The sequence below is a fragment of the Drosophila yakuba genome, chromosome 2R (genome assembly GCF_016746365.2).
Source record: "Drosophila yakuba strain Tai18E2 chromosome 2R, Prin_Dyak_Tai18E2_2.1, whole genome shotgun sequence".
In the NCBI taxonomy this organism is placed as follows: domain Eukaryota; kingdom Metazoa; phylum Arthropoda; class Insecta; order Diptera; family Drosophilidae; genus Drosophila; species Drosophila yakuba.
The window spans coordinates 4851169-4867526 of record NC_052528.2 but is presented as its reverse complement, the minus strand read 5'-3'; the positions used below and the strand labels follow the sequence as shown (position 1 = coordinate 4867526).

The 16358-nt window shown below is 44.6% G+C and overlaps 1 protein-coding gene across 1 annotated transcript; it reads right to left on the bottom strand.

The window, feature by feature from the left end:
- Window positions 1-1020: 1020 nt before the first annotated feature.
- Window positions 1021-2658, bottom strand: LOC6529338 (serine protease inhibitor 42Dd). Its single transcript, XM_002090307.4, has 4 exons — window positions 2521-2658; window positions 1544-2448; window positions 1345-1489; window positions 1021-1285 (listed from the first exon to the last, which is right to left on the bottom strand). Exons 1-4 carry the CDS (start codon window positions 2534-2536, stop codon window positions 1161-1163), a joined length of 1191 nt encoding a protein of 396 aa, XP_002090343.1. The 5' UTR covers window positions 2537-2658; the 3' UTR covers window positions 1021-1160.
- Between the last annotated feature and the right edge of the window lie 13700 nt (window positions 2659-16358).

Here is a 16358-nt window from a genome sequence, read left to right as displayed (position 1 = left end):
ATATGGTTTTCTTTTTTGTCGCGCCTAGTTGTACTAACAGTTCATTTTAAAAGTGATATATTTTTCTATCGATGGGTTTAATAATTGCAACAATGCTTTGCAACCAATTGTTATTTTTCCGATGTTCCATACGCTATATTATTAAATATCAACACGTGAAAGAGTATTTAAAACCAGGCTCAGCTTCTCACATTTCCCAAGCTACTTTTCATTTGGTTTTGGGCAGCCGCCGTTTCTTTGTTGCCTTTTCCCCACTTTCCCTATTCCTTCTGCTCCACCCCCACCCATTCAACCAACCCTCTCACTCCCAATTGCGAATTTTCGCAATGATCTGTCCGCTACGGCCATGTTGCCATTTATTTTGCACCCCAAAATCTCCCCATCGCACAAATGTTTGCATGCGCCTGCTGTTTTAATACCCGTTAGTTGAAGGGAAATAGGGTATACTAGATTCGTTGAATAGTATGTAACACAAAGAATGAAGGTATATTCTTGAAACGATCTGGCCATATCCGTATGCACGCCTCGATCTCAGAAACTATAATAGCCAGAATGTTAAGACAAAGCTAGCCGATTCCAGATGCATAGAAGCAGAGAAAAGGCTGCCACAGAGCACATATCGTATCCAACGCTTGATGGCAGAGACATGTGCAGTTAAACAAGTGGCAGACAGCGACTAAGAGCGAGAACAGAATTCTAAGAGCAAAGGGCAAACCAAAAGCGCCGGCATTTAAAGTCAATGCGAAGATTGCAACGCCTCCCCGTCCCTTCAAGATAAAAGAAACGGCGTCAAATTCAATTGTGGCAACCCAAAGAGAGCTAGTGTCCGTTGTGTCCGCTTGTTCTGGTTGCCGGGCTGCCGAAGAAAATGGCAAGAAAATAACGCGCCCACAATTCTGAGAATGCTTAGATTATTTCAAGTTTTTAGTTAAATGTTTTTTTTGGCCCATTTCTATCTAAATTTGGAAGTATCATCAAAGTACTCCCATTGACGGGTATCTGGTAGTCCAGAAAGTCGACTACAGTGTTCTATCTTGTATTTCGAGTTCATTGTGAACATTTGTTTGGCAACAATTTGATGTTCATTGGGATACTGTCCATTATGGCGTGATTGCCTGCGGGCCATCACCATCAATATACGTGCAGCCCTCCTCCCGCAATTAGGGCTTAATGAAATGGCCAACGAAGTAAACGTTTTTCTTGTCTCGGATGGCAAAAACGAAGGGGCGGTCGGCCTTGAAGACCTTGCGATCGGGATTCTTCTTGAGGACTTCGGGCTGAACATCTGATTGCAATTGAAATATATCAGATGTAAAACAGAAGACGGCCTTTCAGTTTGCTCACCTGATTCTGGTGCTACCTCGCACCCAAACTCTGTAACATTCAGAAATACTTTGTGTCTGGCTTCCGAAATCCTTTGTGGTGATTTCTTTTCAAAAACGCCACTCAAATTTGCTTGTCCAGCCTCAAAAACACTATTAATGCCCATCTTAAATATAGAATAGTTAGAGTTGTACATTCAGATAATTACAAAGTGACCCACCTTTTGTAATGGAACCTTGAGATCAACAGAGCTCTCGATCCTGAATTTCGGAATGGTCACATCCACTTCCTTCATCAGACTCCTGGCGGCCACCTCGTTCATGTCCAGTTGACCAAGTTTTTCCTCCAATTTGGCCAAGCCATCGATGGCCGTCGGCAAAATAAACATCATGGTCATGTTGGACCTCTCAAAGGGCAACTGCAGGATCTGTGACTTTAGTTTCTTGGACTCGCCATAGCGGAACTGTCCAATCTGCCTCATCATAGGGAGTTCCATCCGCTGGCGAGGATTGATCCAGAAGTCTTCGACCTTGGTAAGTTGCAGGGGGAATATCTTGTCCCATTTGGCTCGAAAGAACAGGGAGTTCACAAGGATTACACTGGCATCGGGATTGAAAACATCGGGCGTAAACAGATTTCTTACAGTGTAAAACGTTTGTTTCTCCAGCCACTTGTTAACTTTTTTGACAGAATCTTCCGGATTCAAGTAGTTAAGAGAATCGGCCTCTGCATTGAAGAACTCCAAGGCCATGCTATTAAAGTCAGTCCGTATTTTTTCCTCTTCATTGACGTACAAACGGGTGACCAATCGCATGGCTACTCCTCTTTTCGCACAGGAGCACTCGTCGCTCCAGGACTCCGCATGTTGTTTGGCGACTTCGGACTTATTTGACACACCCAGGATCAATTTGGAGCGCAGCTCATCTGCACTCTTTCCGCCGGCCCCCATGAAAACCAAGGTCATGGCACTACGGGCAGCAGCCGGAGATACCATCATGTTCACGGGCGGCACTTCATCGTTGAGGGCACGGAACAGATTCCGGGCAAAGACAATGGGACTGGCACTCAGCGATGGTGCCGTAGTGCCCCCGGAGGCCATCGGGATCAGCCAGATGATGAGAAATACTGGGTAAAGCAGGGAAAGGCACTTGTAATTTTAAAGAAATACTACAAACTCGGGATTACGAAATTACTTACCGCATTCGCTTGGCATGTTGCGATCCAACTAAAGCTCATCGATGCTCTGTAAAGAACTGAACAATGGGTTGTTGGAGCTGAGTCACCAACTTGTTCGAGATTATCTCCAGAGATTTAGTCTCATCCAAACCGGTTGCCTTAGGTCAGCAGTTATTCACATTAGGGAAGCCCTTCAGAATCATACTTTGTTCATGAATCGTTAACAAATAAAAGTTAATATGCTATTTAGTTTATTTTAATTTCTTTAGGGCTCTTAATTGTACATTTTCTGTAGAGAAATTGTGCTAAACTTTAATTTAAGCTCTCTGCTGGTGGAATGAAACAGTTTGTTTTGGATATCAGTAATACGGTTATGAAATTGTTTATTGTTGGTCGTGGACGCTGTCATTGATGTCAATAGCTTTTGTTATTTCGTTGTTGTTTAGCTAGTTTTGTTTTGCCGATTCGCATCGCTGCCAATTTTTTATCTCGACTAACAAATATTTTCGCAGCCCTCGAGATGAGAGAGTAGAATTGGACGGTGGAAAATCGGCGGGAAATAGAGGGAAATGCAGTGGGGCTTGGCATTGTTATTTGCATGCCACGACAGCAAGTCAATAATGTCAATGTATTGGCAGTTGGCTTGGCGGTTCACCCACCGGCCATCTCTTTCTATTGGCAGCTGTGTGTGCTTAACCCTCTCTCCCTCTCTTTCTAATAACCCAACTCTATCCCCGCCTTTGTCTGCTCATGTGTGAGTGGGTGCCTGTGCCTGTGTTGATGCTGGAGTGACTTAAATGATGTCTACACATTCCTAGTTGACAGTGAATGTGATTGTGAATGCGAATGGCGCCCTCCCTTTTGTGCCCATTCTACCCATCTCTCTCGGCATTGTTCTACCCGTCTCTTTCTCATAAAGAGACTGCAGTTATGCATTGCTGTGCACAGATTTCGCGCTTGATTGCTCTGCTTATGCGCCTGATGCGTTTTGTATTTATATTTCAATTTCATTTCGTTCACCTTTTGACGTCACGCTTTCTACATGTCTAGGCACCTGATTTCCGTGTGTGTGTGTGTGTGTGTGTGTGTATCTGTGTGACACGGCTGTCCTTGTGTAAGTATGTGTGTGCATTTCATTCAATCATGCATTTGTTCATGCACTCGGCTGGCGCAAATGAACAAATTTCACGTCTGATTGGGCCATTTAAGTGCGACGACTCGCCTGACTAATCGACCCCCATTACCCATTTCCCACTCCCCAATTTTCAATTCCATATTCCTCTTCCCATTTTCCATTTCCCCAATAGCGAGCAAATTCAATGAATTTTCAAATGCGTTTAATTTGCAATATTTTGATCGCATTATGATGAGCCAAAACTTTTAGCCATAATGCAATTATAATTGAATTCTTTTGTCTTTGGCAAAGCAAGGCAACTTCTTCCTGCCAGAGAGTGCGCTCTGTTCAAGTGCGAATTCGCTAGGGTATCACATTCAAATCGCGCACTAATTGCATTTTCATCAAGTAGCAAGTACCAAGTGGCAAGTAGCAAGTGGCAAGTACCCAAAGCGCCCCAAGGTAGGCAACATATTCGACATGGCTTCGAAATTTTCTGTATTATGCGGCTTTGATGGCTTAGGCATTGCCAGCGAAATGAAACAATTCGCCAAACGGCAAGAGGCAAGTGGCAAGAGGCAAGAGGCAATAGGCAACCAGGCGGTGGGATGATTTTCCCGGAAGCTGGGTGGGGGTTTCTCGCAGCAACAGCAGTTGCTGCATTGGAAACTCACACAAATTTTCTCGGCTGCCCCCTTCAGGCTATCATTTTCGATTGCGAAAGTTTCTGTGTGCTGTGTTGCGGTTGCCGCGCATCGAGAAGTACTCAGCCAACTAGTTTGCGGCTCAGAAAATCCCACTCGACCCGTCCCAAAAACCTCTTTCGAGTTCCTTAGAGCGGACCGCAATAAATACGAAATGTTCGCTAGAATATTGAGCAGCAGCAGCAGCGAAAACCGACAATGGAGAGTTGATTGGCTCGACTATGTTGGGAATTAACCTTTTTAAGCCAGGTTTTTAGCATATGGCAATATGGTAATTCGATTTGATGGCCAAGTCAATGTTGCAAGGCAAATGTAACTGATACAGAAACTGGGTCTCATTCACTTTGCCGGCGACTACCGTATTCTATTTGCCCAATTCTCAATCGCTCTGGCCATCCGATGTGTGACTTTGCAGCTTTGTCCATTTGATTTGTGGTCCATTTTGCAGTTGAAATCAAATAGCAGGCGGAATCTGGAAAACAGTAAACAACCGACTAAACGGCAGAGTGGGTCGATAGCTGTAAGCTTTCACAGCAAACTGCATCTGCCAAATGCAAACTGCCATCGACAATCGGCAATCGACAAATGTGTTGCAACACGTTGTCACGCATACGCACCGTTGCACAGTTGCACCAGTGGAGGGAGAGGAAGGTTTGAGAACAAGACGCACATTGGGCTCAATAATTAATTGTTGTGCCACACTTGTGCTGCAATTGAAATTGCGCTTCGAACACCGATACTGAGACACCTGTGCACACATCTATTTATTTATTAATTAAATCATTCATTGTGCAATCAAACTTCTGGGAATTCTATTTGTTGAGCTCAGTCGTTGAGGTGAGTTTAAGTCTCTGAGCTGTTGTCCCAGGCATTCATCATTTAATTAGTTGTACGGTTTGTGCGTGAATTGTCTGATTTGTGGTATATGATTTCAATAAATCAAGAGCAACAGTTTTGTGCCTTTTCCTACTGGGGTTGTGTGTGGGGCTTGCGATTTGTTATACCCGTTACTCGTAGAGTAAAAGGGTATACTAGATTCGTTGAAAAGTATGTAACAGGCAGAAGGAAGCGTTTCCGACCATATAAAGTATATATATTCTTGATCAGGATCAGTAGCCGAGTCGATCTGGCCATGTCCGTCTGTCCGTCCGTCTGTCTGTCCGTCTGTCCGTATGAACGTCGAGATCTCAGGAAGTACAAAAGCTAGAAAGTTGAGATTAAGTATAAAGACTCCAGGGACATAGACGCAGCGCAAGTTTGTCGATTCAGGTTGCCACGCCCACTCTAACGCCCACAAACCGCCCAAAGCTGCCACGCCCACACTTTTGAAAAATGTTTTGATATTTTTTCATATTTGTATTAGTCTTGTAAATTTCTATCTATTTGCCAAAAAACTTTTGGCCACGCCCACTCTAACGCCCACAAACCGCCAAAAACTGTCCTTCGCACTTACACTAGCTGAGTAACGGGTATCAGATAGTCGGGGAACTCGACTATAGCGTTCTCTCTTGTTTTTGGTTTGGGTTCGGAGCTGTCTGAGCTGAATTCAATTGATTTTCCTCTATTTTCACAGAGTTTGCTCATTCTATTCCCGTGGTTTTTTCCCCATTGGACTGCTGATTTTTGTTTATATTTTTTCGACATTTTCACAATTTGTTTTTCAGCATTGCTTTGCTCTTGTTGGCTCTACTAGTGTTTCCGCTCCTCTCGTGAGTTCCCTTTTTTTATTTCTGTTGAGGCAAAATTGTTTGTATTTGTTTAGGCTTATGGCCAAGACGATAAAAACGTCTCAAGCGCAGACAAATGCCCAGATAAAACAAGTGAATGACGCTGACTTGGCGCAATCGAAGTTCGGTTACTCTTCAGAAAACGAAACAAAATCGAGTTCAATCCTAAGGAGCTATTGTTAGGCGGAAGAATTTTACTAAAAGACTGAGATTTTAGCTGCGCATTTCAGGGATAATGTTTTAAAGCTCAAAGCTGAGGCTCAAGAGAAATGCCTTTGCATTTTGATTTTAATAACTACGACTTTGTTTAATACGATATCGTTTATTTAAGCTCGCTTACTCCTTAAGGTTTATCCTTTAATAGAGAATTTGATGAACAAACAATAAACCTCTAAATATATAGGTGCTTGCATTTTTAAAATCTTACCGAAGTCTTCAAAGAGTATCGAATGGCACGTTGGCAAAACATTGAAAACACAATTTGATGTCTAAGCTTGACTCCGACTTGGAGTGGGATCTACCTAGCTATAGCTATAGCTATAGGTATTACGAACGACACACTGACATGTGTGTTAGTACAACCCAGCACATATGAGGAGCCACGTGGAGCGGCAAGGACATTCACAAATACATTTACAGATCCGCACGGAGAGAGTTTTGTAATAGACAGTGGAGAGGCTCTCTAGCAGTCACTTCTATAGACATTGGCTAAATTTAAACAGCACAAACACACACTCGCAAATACACATACACACACACGGACATTGTTGAAGTGAAAAGCGAAGAGCTACATTTCCTGTGCCTTTCTTGGATTTGATTTTTCATTTCCGCTGCAAATGGTGACAAAGTTGGAAATCTCTCAAAGGTGAGTGGGCCGGGGAAAAAGGTGGCGAAGAAGCCTGTGCTTGACTATTTGTATGTTGTGTTGATTTCTCGTGAAATATCAATACAAGCCAAGCAGCAAAGCAAACAGACCCGTTTCAGCTATGTGTGCTATATAGTACGTAGAGCTGCAGGGGAAGGTGGGGACCGGACTTCGTCCACTTGAGATTTCCAAGTTGCAGCCGCTCAAGTGAGTCGGCAAGAATTGTCCTTGGCTCCCGGCTCCTGGCAGAGGGAAAAAATCACCTTCAGCGTGATATGGTTGAGTTCCAATGCTTTTCCATACCCGAAACAATTACGGATTTTTTGTGACTGGAATACCTAATAGAGTAACTTTTTCATTTTTTGCTTAAGTTAAATAAAAAGTAGGCTTTCTTTTTAATAATTATTCAAACCAAAATGAGCAAAGTGACACAATTAAAATGATTATTATTATTAGCAGTTAAGTCCCGTTTGCTTTGTGGTCAGCTATTTTCAAAACGACACCTATAATTTTCTGCACTGTGGCGGAAATGCGAGGGTCCAGCTTTTGTGGCCAGCAGGAAATTTAAACAAAGCCCAAACTGAATTTAGCACCTCAGCTGGCAGCTGCTGTGGTCTTTCATAAAATTTGGCTCCCAGCGACCAGGGACGGGACGGGAACCGTTGACCAAAGGCCAAAGACCAGTGACCGCAGTGACCGGATCCGGAAACGGCTCCCGAATGGGTGGGCGAAACGGCGATGAGATGAGGGGAGGAGAGAGGAGGCCCATGGACATGGGTTCCACAAACAGTTCTGTCAACAGTGTCAATGACAATCATTAACACAAATCAATGGGATTAACAATATTTGGGTCTCAAACGCACACACACACACATAGTGGTGAGGGGGAAACGGAGGGGAAGGAGGGAGAAAGGTTGAGTTAAGGCAAACGCCATCATTCAACTTTTGCGACACCAACGCAAAATGCCAAAAGCGCTGCAACCGCAGACGTGGCCCAAACACTCACACCCACACGCGCACTCACACTCACAGTCGCACTCACTCATCCTTACGCACACTCACACTCACACAAACACACACACAAAGGCGTACAAATCAACATGACAGGCGCAGGACTTAATCCGAAAATAGTGCAAAGTGAAATGAATGCATGAGGAAGCAGGGGCCGAAGAATCGGCGGCGTGGGGATGCCATGTCGAAAAATGGTCAGCACTTAATTTCCTTTCCTCCAGGACTTAGACTCCCCCGTAGTTTTCCTTTGTTATGCATGTGTGTGCCGCAGGACGATTTTAAATGCCCCGCAGCCCCAAGAAATGAAAAGACACAACCGATTTGGGCGCTTTCTGCGCCTTGGCCAGTGACAACGCAGGACGATTTGCGACATGGCCACAGTTGTGCGGCCAAAAGCAACCTCGAAACAGGCCACCCCAAGATACCCCCTCTTTCCATACTCTCCGGTTATATATATCGGCTCAATAACTATCCGCCGACAACCACGTCCTCAGCAGCTGCGTCCCAGAAGCAACTGACGGGGCTGGAACCGTAAATCCTAGCCGGATTGTCTCAAGGATTCTTAAAGATGTGATCAGAGCATGTGGCAAGGAGAATGTTTATTCAGGAGGAATTTAAAGGCTTGGGGAAACACAAGGTCTGTTGTTTGTCATTCACATTTAAAGTTTACTTTAATAATATAATAATAATATTTTTATATTTTAAAGATTTCTCAACGATCTAGCTTTTACAGTTCCCGAGAAAAGAATATTACCTTATTGACGTAGAACCATATTTAAGTCTTTAGAAGATAAAAATGTTATTATATCCTAAAAATATCAACAACGAAGCGTGGCTTAGTCTCAAAATCAAACATTAGCCGCATTTGATTAACTAGGCGCCTTGATTTTGGCTTGTATGACAATCCCCAAAGCCTACGATGTACATTTTTGGAAAGAAGTCATATGGCCAAAAACCAACTTGTGATGCGATCGATTGCAGTTATTAATGCAGTTGCCTTGACCAAAGTTCCAGAGAAGTATTGACATTGAGTTCCTGCGGCCAATTCGATTGCCGGTAAGTGCCGTCGGCTTGGCTGGCAGTTGTAAAATGCTTTTAATTAATTTACTTAGCAGCCGGAATGTCAACAGCAGTTTCAGCAGCCGGAGACAAAAAATGGAAATCTGGTTGCAGAATGAAGTTGTTTGCAGTTTTCAGTTTGCAGTTTGCCGTTTCTCACCTTTGTCGGGCACGCACGAATGCTTCACTTAATTTTGTGGCCCATTCCTCGGCTGGTTTTCCCTTTTCCCGGGAAAACATGTCCTGCTTTTGGGCCCTGCATAATTCTCTGTCAATGGCAAACATGTGCCAAACTTTTGCACCGAAATTTGTTAACTGTCAAAATTTCGAGTGTCTCTGAAGGATGAGTGTGTGTGTGTATGTGTATTTTCCGTGTGAGGGCAAATCAGGTGAATGCCACAAATTTTGCCGAGAAAATCTCCGTGCGTGTGCGTATGTGTGTGCCAAGCAGGTGTTGGCATGCTTTTAACTTTTCAACTGTAAACTGTTTATGTGCATAGAGAATCTTGTTCCCTTTTTTAAATCTTCCAACGGGCAAAGTTTTAAACCCCGCACTTGACTGGCGCTGTATGTGTGTGTGTGTGTGATCCGCTCGGTGGCCATTAAATAAGTTTGGATTGTCATGGCAACTGCAATGGCAACATTGGCGCATAATTAAGAGCCCACCCAGTCCGCCCGTCTCCTTGGCCATTTGCCAACTAATTGATTTGTCCGAAAAGGCAAAGGATTTCGTGTTTTGTGTGTTTGCAGCTTCAAACCAAATGACAACGCACGTGCGCACAGCTGTACAGAGGAAAAAATAATCCAATTTGGCTAGGGGCGCCTTCACAGCCTTTAAACAAGTTCATTATACAGAAGGCGTCGAGTATTCACTAAAGTTTAGATTTTTAATCATTTTTTTGGAGATTCTTTTCATAATTTGCTGCTTTGGGATGCCCAATGTAGTTTTGGCAAAAATGTTAGGATGGGGCCATTCTTAATAAGGAGAAGTTCAGCTAAGAGATGGTCAGCTTGGAACTCATTTTTCTCTCTGCAGGACTTCATTAGTGCCAACAGGAACTGTATCCTTTGCTTTGTTCTCTTGCCGTGTCCAGTGCATGCTGATTTATTCATTAGTAAGCTGACTTCTTGCCCAGTCCCAAATTGACGGAGGCCATGCGGCGTATGAGCGATCCGCTAGTGTTTTGCTTCAATTATTTAAACAAAACTAGACTCGAGGAGTGCATATGACAAGTGGAACTTCTTTTCTGTGGCACCTTTTCGTTCGTTTTGTTTAGACTTTGCCAGCTGCATGCTGTGCGCAAAATGCCAGGACGGAAGTCACCAGGATGCAAAATCCGGAAATGTGGTTAACTGTAAATGCTGGACGCGACACCAAGTGCAGAAATGCGGGGCAGAGGGGAGAGCGGGTGCTTGTTGCAGGGCGGAAGTGTCGTTTGACTTGATGCTGGATTCCGTCAGATTCCCATTTCCCTCCCGCCCGCCGGGTGGGTAAGTTCCAGCCCTAAAACCTGGGATTGCCGCCTGGAGGGCCTGGGTTGTGGGGAAGAGGGTTTTCGATGTTGTTGTCAACCAGTTAATGGTCCATTGTGGCCTGTTTTTGCCGACAGGCGGCGAGAGACACCGAATCGTGCTGAGCTGCTGGCAGGCTGCAAGTTTTCGCGCTTTCAGCCAAAACCACCGCCACTTGCGGCCAACGCGACGTATACTTAACGCTCCTCACGCTGCACGGGGGATTTTTGTGTTTATTTAATTGCTGTTGATGAACCCAAAGAGCAAGGTGACTGCCAGCAATTAGCATAGAAATTACAGCAAGTTTTTCACCCGCTTTTCTTCCCTTATATTGCGCTTAATTATCTTTACTTTATGTTTTCTTTTTATTCAAAATCCTTGTCCTCGAGCGCAACTGATTAAGAGTGGGTAATTACAGGTAATAAAGCTTGTGATGTGGAGCTCTTATGCTTTCTTAGTGGCCAGTGCCTTATTTATGTTTGTTGCAATGCTTATACGAGGTTTATAAATATATATACGTTATAAAGGCATCTTAATTCGAAGCTATCCGTGAGATGATCTACTATGTGTCTCAAGGACATGATTTCAGCAAAATTTTGTTTGTCTGAGTTTAATGATATAGCACCAAAACCTTTAAGAACACCAAACCATTCAGTTAATAAAGGCCTGTTTAAAATTCAGATAGAACTTGCCAAGTAACTCCCATGTTATTGGGTTTAGCTGCCCAACAATATTGATGTGGAAAAAATAAACACTATAAAGAGGACGAACTTGTCAACCGTCCGTTCGCTTTTCCGTAAATATTTAAAGGGAAATTTGAGCTGCTGCTAATTAACCATAAAGGGGCGGGCGGCGCTGCTGAAGTATTTCGCACAAAAAGAGGTTATGACAAAGTTAAACTTTCGTAGCTGGCCAGCCAGCCATAGTTTGCCAACTTTTAAGCGGCTTGCGCCGAATTATTTGCTATTTATTTTGCATCGTTTTCATGGAGTGCGCACGGGTCAGTGGCAGAAACTCCGGAGCGTGTCAATGTAAAGTGACTCCATAATTAAGAAAGCAATAAAAATGAGACGAGACGTGGCACGACGAGCTGCACAAAATGCAAAAAAAAGGAAGTAAAAAATTCTACGGGGGAATAAACCGAAGCCAAGGCAAAGTTATGAATCTCATAAAACTTTCGCCACGGGCGGAAATGAGTAAGCTGGCTATAGGAAAAAAACTAGGGGGCGCAGGTCCAGGGGGCGTGGCTGAAATGTCGCCGCTAATGACCGGCTGGCCATGCAGATACTTATTTCATTTCTATTTTGGTCAGCGGATAAAAACGGAAAGTAGAAAACAGGCAACTTACCAGAAAGCAGCGGAAGTTGCACGAAGCCAAGGAAGCCCAGGAAGCCTCGTGCGCTCTCTCTTTCGCTCCCCGTCTAGCTGTCTCTTTCCTTGTTATCTGCTCCGTTCCCTTCATGTTAGTGCATTTGATTGGCGCCAATTATGCAGGCAGAAAGGGGCGTGGCGGGCGACCTGTGTGTCATGCAAATGCAGCTAATGTCCAGCACTCATGAGTCACAAATCATGGGTGGAGTGGGAACACAGCGAGAAAAATGGGGTATGAACTAAAACGGAAGCTGCCATCACCAGGCTTTTGTTATAATTTTATGGGCATCTATAAGTAATTAGTAGTAATTAGTAATGAAGGAGGCATTGTTATGTGCATCGATGAGGGGGTGAAAAGTAAGAGTCACTTTGTGCAGGGGGAAGAGCAGCTGTTCACCTGAGTTGAATTTGGGAATGAATGGAATTGCTTTAAGCTGGATAATTAAACGCGCCTTCCCCACGGAACACTAAATCGCCACACGCACACGCCCATTTACGTGCCACGCCCACTCCGGTGATGAGGCCAACAAACTGCAGGCAAAGTTGAAGCTGAAAACCGAAGATAAAGCTGAAACCGAAGCCCAAAATGAAGCTGGTCATGTGCCATTTGGGTGAGCAAACTTTCAATCACGTAGCGTTTAATTTCCCAAAGAGAATTGTGCGGATAAGTGCCACGCCCCCAAGCATCCGCGGCCGCCGCCCGCCCCCATCTGGATGTGCGATTTTGGCGCTGCTGTTTGTGCCATAAAATTTAAAAATGGATGAGTACGAGTATTCTCTGTCTGTGAGGATTGTTCGTGAGGATTGCGTTGCCAGAACCGTTTCGCCCCATCGAATTTCTGGCTGTTGTTTCGATTTCGATTTCGGTTTTGGGTTTAGGGCTTTCTGATTTCGGCCCTGCTTTGGTTCTGGCCAAAATTCGGCATGTGAGCTGCAGCAGCTGCACGAGTGCATTCACTTATTCGGTTGTGCGTTGATTGTTGACGTTTCACGCGTGCAAACATCATAACATTCAGGCAAAGCGCACCGAAAGGCATTGAAAATATTTATTGAAATTTATTAACACAGCTGGAAATGCTTCCAAACCCTAAACAAAGTGTCTGCCTTGCTGTTTTAACTGGCCCTTGAAAAAACCGATTTAATTTATAACTTCCGTTTAGTCAAGCAATCAGTTTATGAATTTATACCTTGGAAATAGCATTAGAAAGTTGAATATCTGCGATGCAATAATCTCTTGCTTATTCAACCATTTTTGGCATGAATAAACGGAATTAATTTTAAAAATATTTGCTGTGCTAGATCCACACTTAATATCGTCTACTTAAGATATAATATGTTCAATATTTCCTCAATATAACTAAAATTTGAGATGAAAATGCTTTAGGTTTTTATTTACCTTCTGCATTTACTGTGTTAAGTCCATTCATTTCATTCAGCTGCTGGCCAGCCCGATTATTGCAATTTTTCTTCATTAACTTTTCCCGGAACTCATTGAGCTCTCAATAAACACTCACAAAAGTCTGCTGGCCGCTCTTTCAGGACCTCGGTGTATTCATGCCATTGACAAACGAAGGCCTTCCATCTGGAAGACCGCAGGATGGTTGTGCAAATGTAAAATGTTTGAATGAGGCTCGAGTGTGGCCAGAGCACGGTTGAGCGAATTGCTAAGGGCCGGCGCCCCATGAGTGTGACCACCGCTGCGATTGCAGCAAGTGTTGCAGTTGCCATTGCAGCCAGTTTGGTTTTGGTTTAAGGCAACGCTAACGAGCAAAAGTTGGGAGTTGCCTTAAATTTAGCTTTCATTCCTTTCTTCTGGTCAGTAGAGTTCTCCGGTAGAGTTCTCCTTCTACTTCAATCAGCAAGTTTTTCCCCGCGAAAACCCCTCTCACTCACTCGCTCTGCAGCTCCTAGCCGGCGAAAATTGCAACTTTTGTGTCAAGCGCTAAAATTACAGCGCAAAGAATGACGCAGAGGCAACAAAGCGAAAGAAGCTGCAGTTAAGGGGTGTAAAATGGGGCAGAGGGTTGGCTTTTAGCTCGGCTTTAAGAGCTGTCATCTCGTGCGTTGCCTGCTGTGTGCGTGGCAGCGTTTGAAATTACACCCAAAAGGACAATTAAGCATGAAGTATTTATGTGCCGACGCCTCGCCAGCTGAGGAACCGTGGCAGCAGCAGCAGCAACATCAGCAGCAGCAGCAACAGAAAGTGGCAGCGATGCGTTGCCATCATCCTGTTGTCGTCGGGGCGGCCTGAGAAATAATTTCATTATGCTTGCAACTTAATGCCAACTTACAGTTTTACAGCCTGGCAGCTTCTTCTTCATCTTTTTCATTACTGCTGCTGGCCGCATGACTTTGCTTTTAGTTCTTAGCCCTTTTTAGTTGCTGCCGGGGCGCAACAGGGGCAGAAACGGCAACAGCAACAGCAACACAGAAATCCCGAGCTGGACAAGCTCCTTGCCACTTCTCTCATCCACGGCCGACTTTATTATGCGAGCTCAGCACTAAATTTTATTGTCAGTTCATGTCCTGCTGAATTATGTAGCGCGGCAAGAGCAACAGTAACAGCAGCAACAGCAGCAACATCACCGAACCACAGATAGAAAAATATGGCTACATTTCAGGGGTACAATTTAATGAATATACTACAACTTCACTACAGACGATTAAGGAAGTGAGTGCAGGTAATACAAGCAATCATAGATAATTGAATATTTTGTTAGATACCATGAGCAGTTCTCATTTGCCTGTGGGATCCCGAGAGGTACTCCAATTGCCACAATCATTTCTCCCCGTGTAAGCGCATAAAGTCGGCCCGTAAGCACGACAGCATTATCATTGTAATGCATTTTGCTTAGCTCTGACTTGACTTTTATGCATTCGCGAGCACTCAACAGGCCGGCAAAGGGCGGACAACTAACGTTCTGGACCTTATTAAAACCCATCAAAGCCGGAATCCGAACCGCGGACAAAGCGGGGGGGAGTGGGGATGGATATGTGGGGGTGAAGGAAAAGGTCGAGGCGCGAAATGCCTTAATTAACATTTGTCACTCCGGTAACAAAGCCGAGTTCGCCGAGACTGATTTTGCACACAGGCGCGTAAATTGAATTGTGCATTGACCTGATTCGCAAAATGGAATGCAGAATGGGTGTGGGAATGGGATAGGGATTGGGATCGGGATCGGCCTGGCAGAGCACAAATTTAAGCATATTTAGTAAACAATTTTAATTAAATGCCAGGCCGCAGCCGAGTACGCAGCACCGAGCACCGAAACAAAAACTATGCACATTAATTTGCGGCATTTTACTTGGAGCTCCAGAGCTGCCACCGCCAACCACACCAACTTTTTAATTCAATCCTCTCAAGCAGCCGAACTTCGGCCCTTCAAGGGATGCGATGGCGGCCTCTTGTACATGCAATTTAATTTGACAAATTTGCTGAAAATAGTTTCGAGCAAACGAAAGAACGAGCCAAGCTGAAGAAAAAAAAACCTGACCAATGGAAAAAAAAAAAAAAACAAAAAAAAAAATGGAAGAGGAAAACAAAAGTTGACTCCGCAAACATTCTGTTCCACTTGGGACTTTGGCTAGCTCATTAAATTTTCCATTCCATTTTTTGAGCTCTGCTTTGGCTGCGTTGTGTGCAACAAAATGTTGCCATCGGCCAGCGGGAATCCCCGGAGCCTTTGGCCCCGGCCAAAAGCAATCAAAAGTCAATGGGCAACACTTAAAATGTCGATGCGGGCGCAACATTTTTTGCAGTTGATTTATTTATTACATCGGAGGCGCTCAACGACCGCGAGAATGGGGCGGAGAGTCTTTTGCCCCCCGGGACGATTGCATTTTCGGATGGTTTTGGTTTGGGTTTGGGTTGGGTTTCGACCACGCGAAGGATCTTTAAGTCAATGTGTCTACCTTGGAGTCACTTGCGTTTGCCGGTCACGATTTGAGGGAATTTTTTATATTAGGCCCTCTCTCGTTTATGTGAAAATTATGTGCAACATACGAGGGTGCAGCTGGGGAAACTGCAACATTTCAAGTGACAAACCTGGTCGCCTGGTGGCCCTCTGTCCACGTACTCAAGCTCTCAATAACCAGCCAGGCTGCCAGGCAGCCAGGCATCTAGGCAGCCAGGGCGTGAAATCCAGGCACGTAATTTTAAATGGCTTTTACTGGCGGCAGTCAACTTAAACTTTTGCGCGGTACCCGGCATTAGCCGACTGCCGGTGACAGTCTGTCCGTCCATCCGCCCGTCCTTCTGGTTGGACGTCCGGAAACGCTGTCGATGGCAGTGTTAAATGCAGCTGCCACACACACGCAGACACAACCACACACACACACGGGGTAAGTGGCAAGTGGCAATATGAGACGCCGCTGCCCGCAGGCGATGCGGCAAGTGCGAAGGCAACGCCACTAACCGCAATGTTAACGGCCATATTAATGGCACCTTTTTTGAGGCACCCAGTCCCGGGGCCCTTAACCCATGGCAGCCCTACCGC

What these genes read in the sequence shown, in the direction of transcription:
- LOC6529338 (XM_002090307.4), bottom strand. An exon ending in TCAAGGTTCCATTACAAAAG is followed by an intron (nt 1,490 to 1,543) that starts GTGGGTCACTTT and finishes TCTATATTTAAG; the next exon opens with ATGGGCATTAATAGTGTTTT. An exon ending in CGAGGTAGCACCAGAATCAG is followed by an intron (nt 1,286 to 1,344) that starts GTGAGCAAACTG and finishes AATTGCAATCAG; the next exon opens with ATGTTCAGCCCGAAGTCCTC.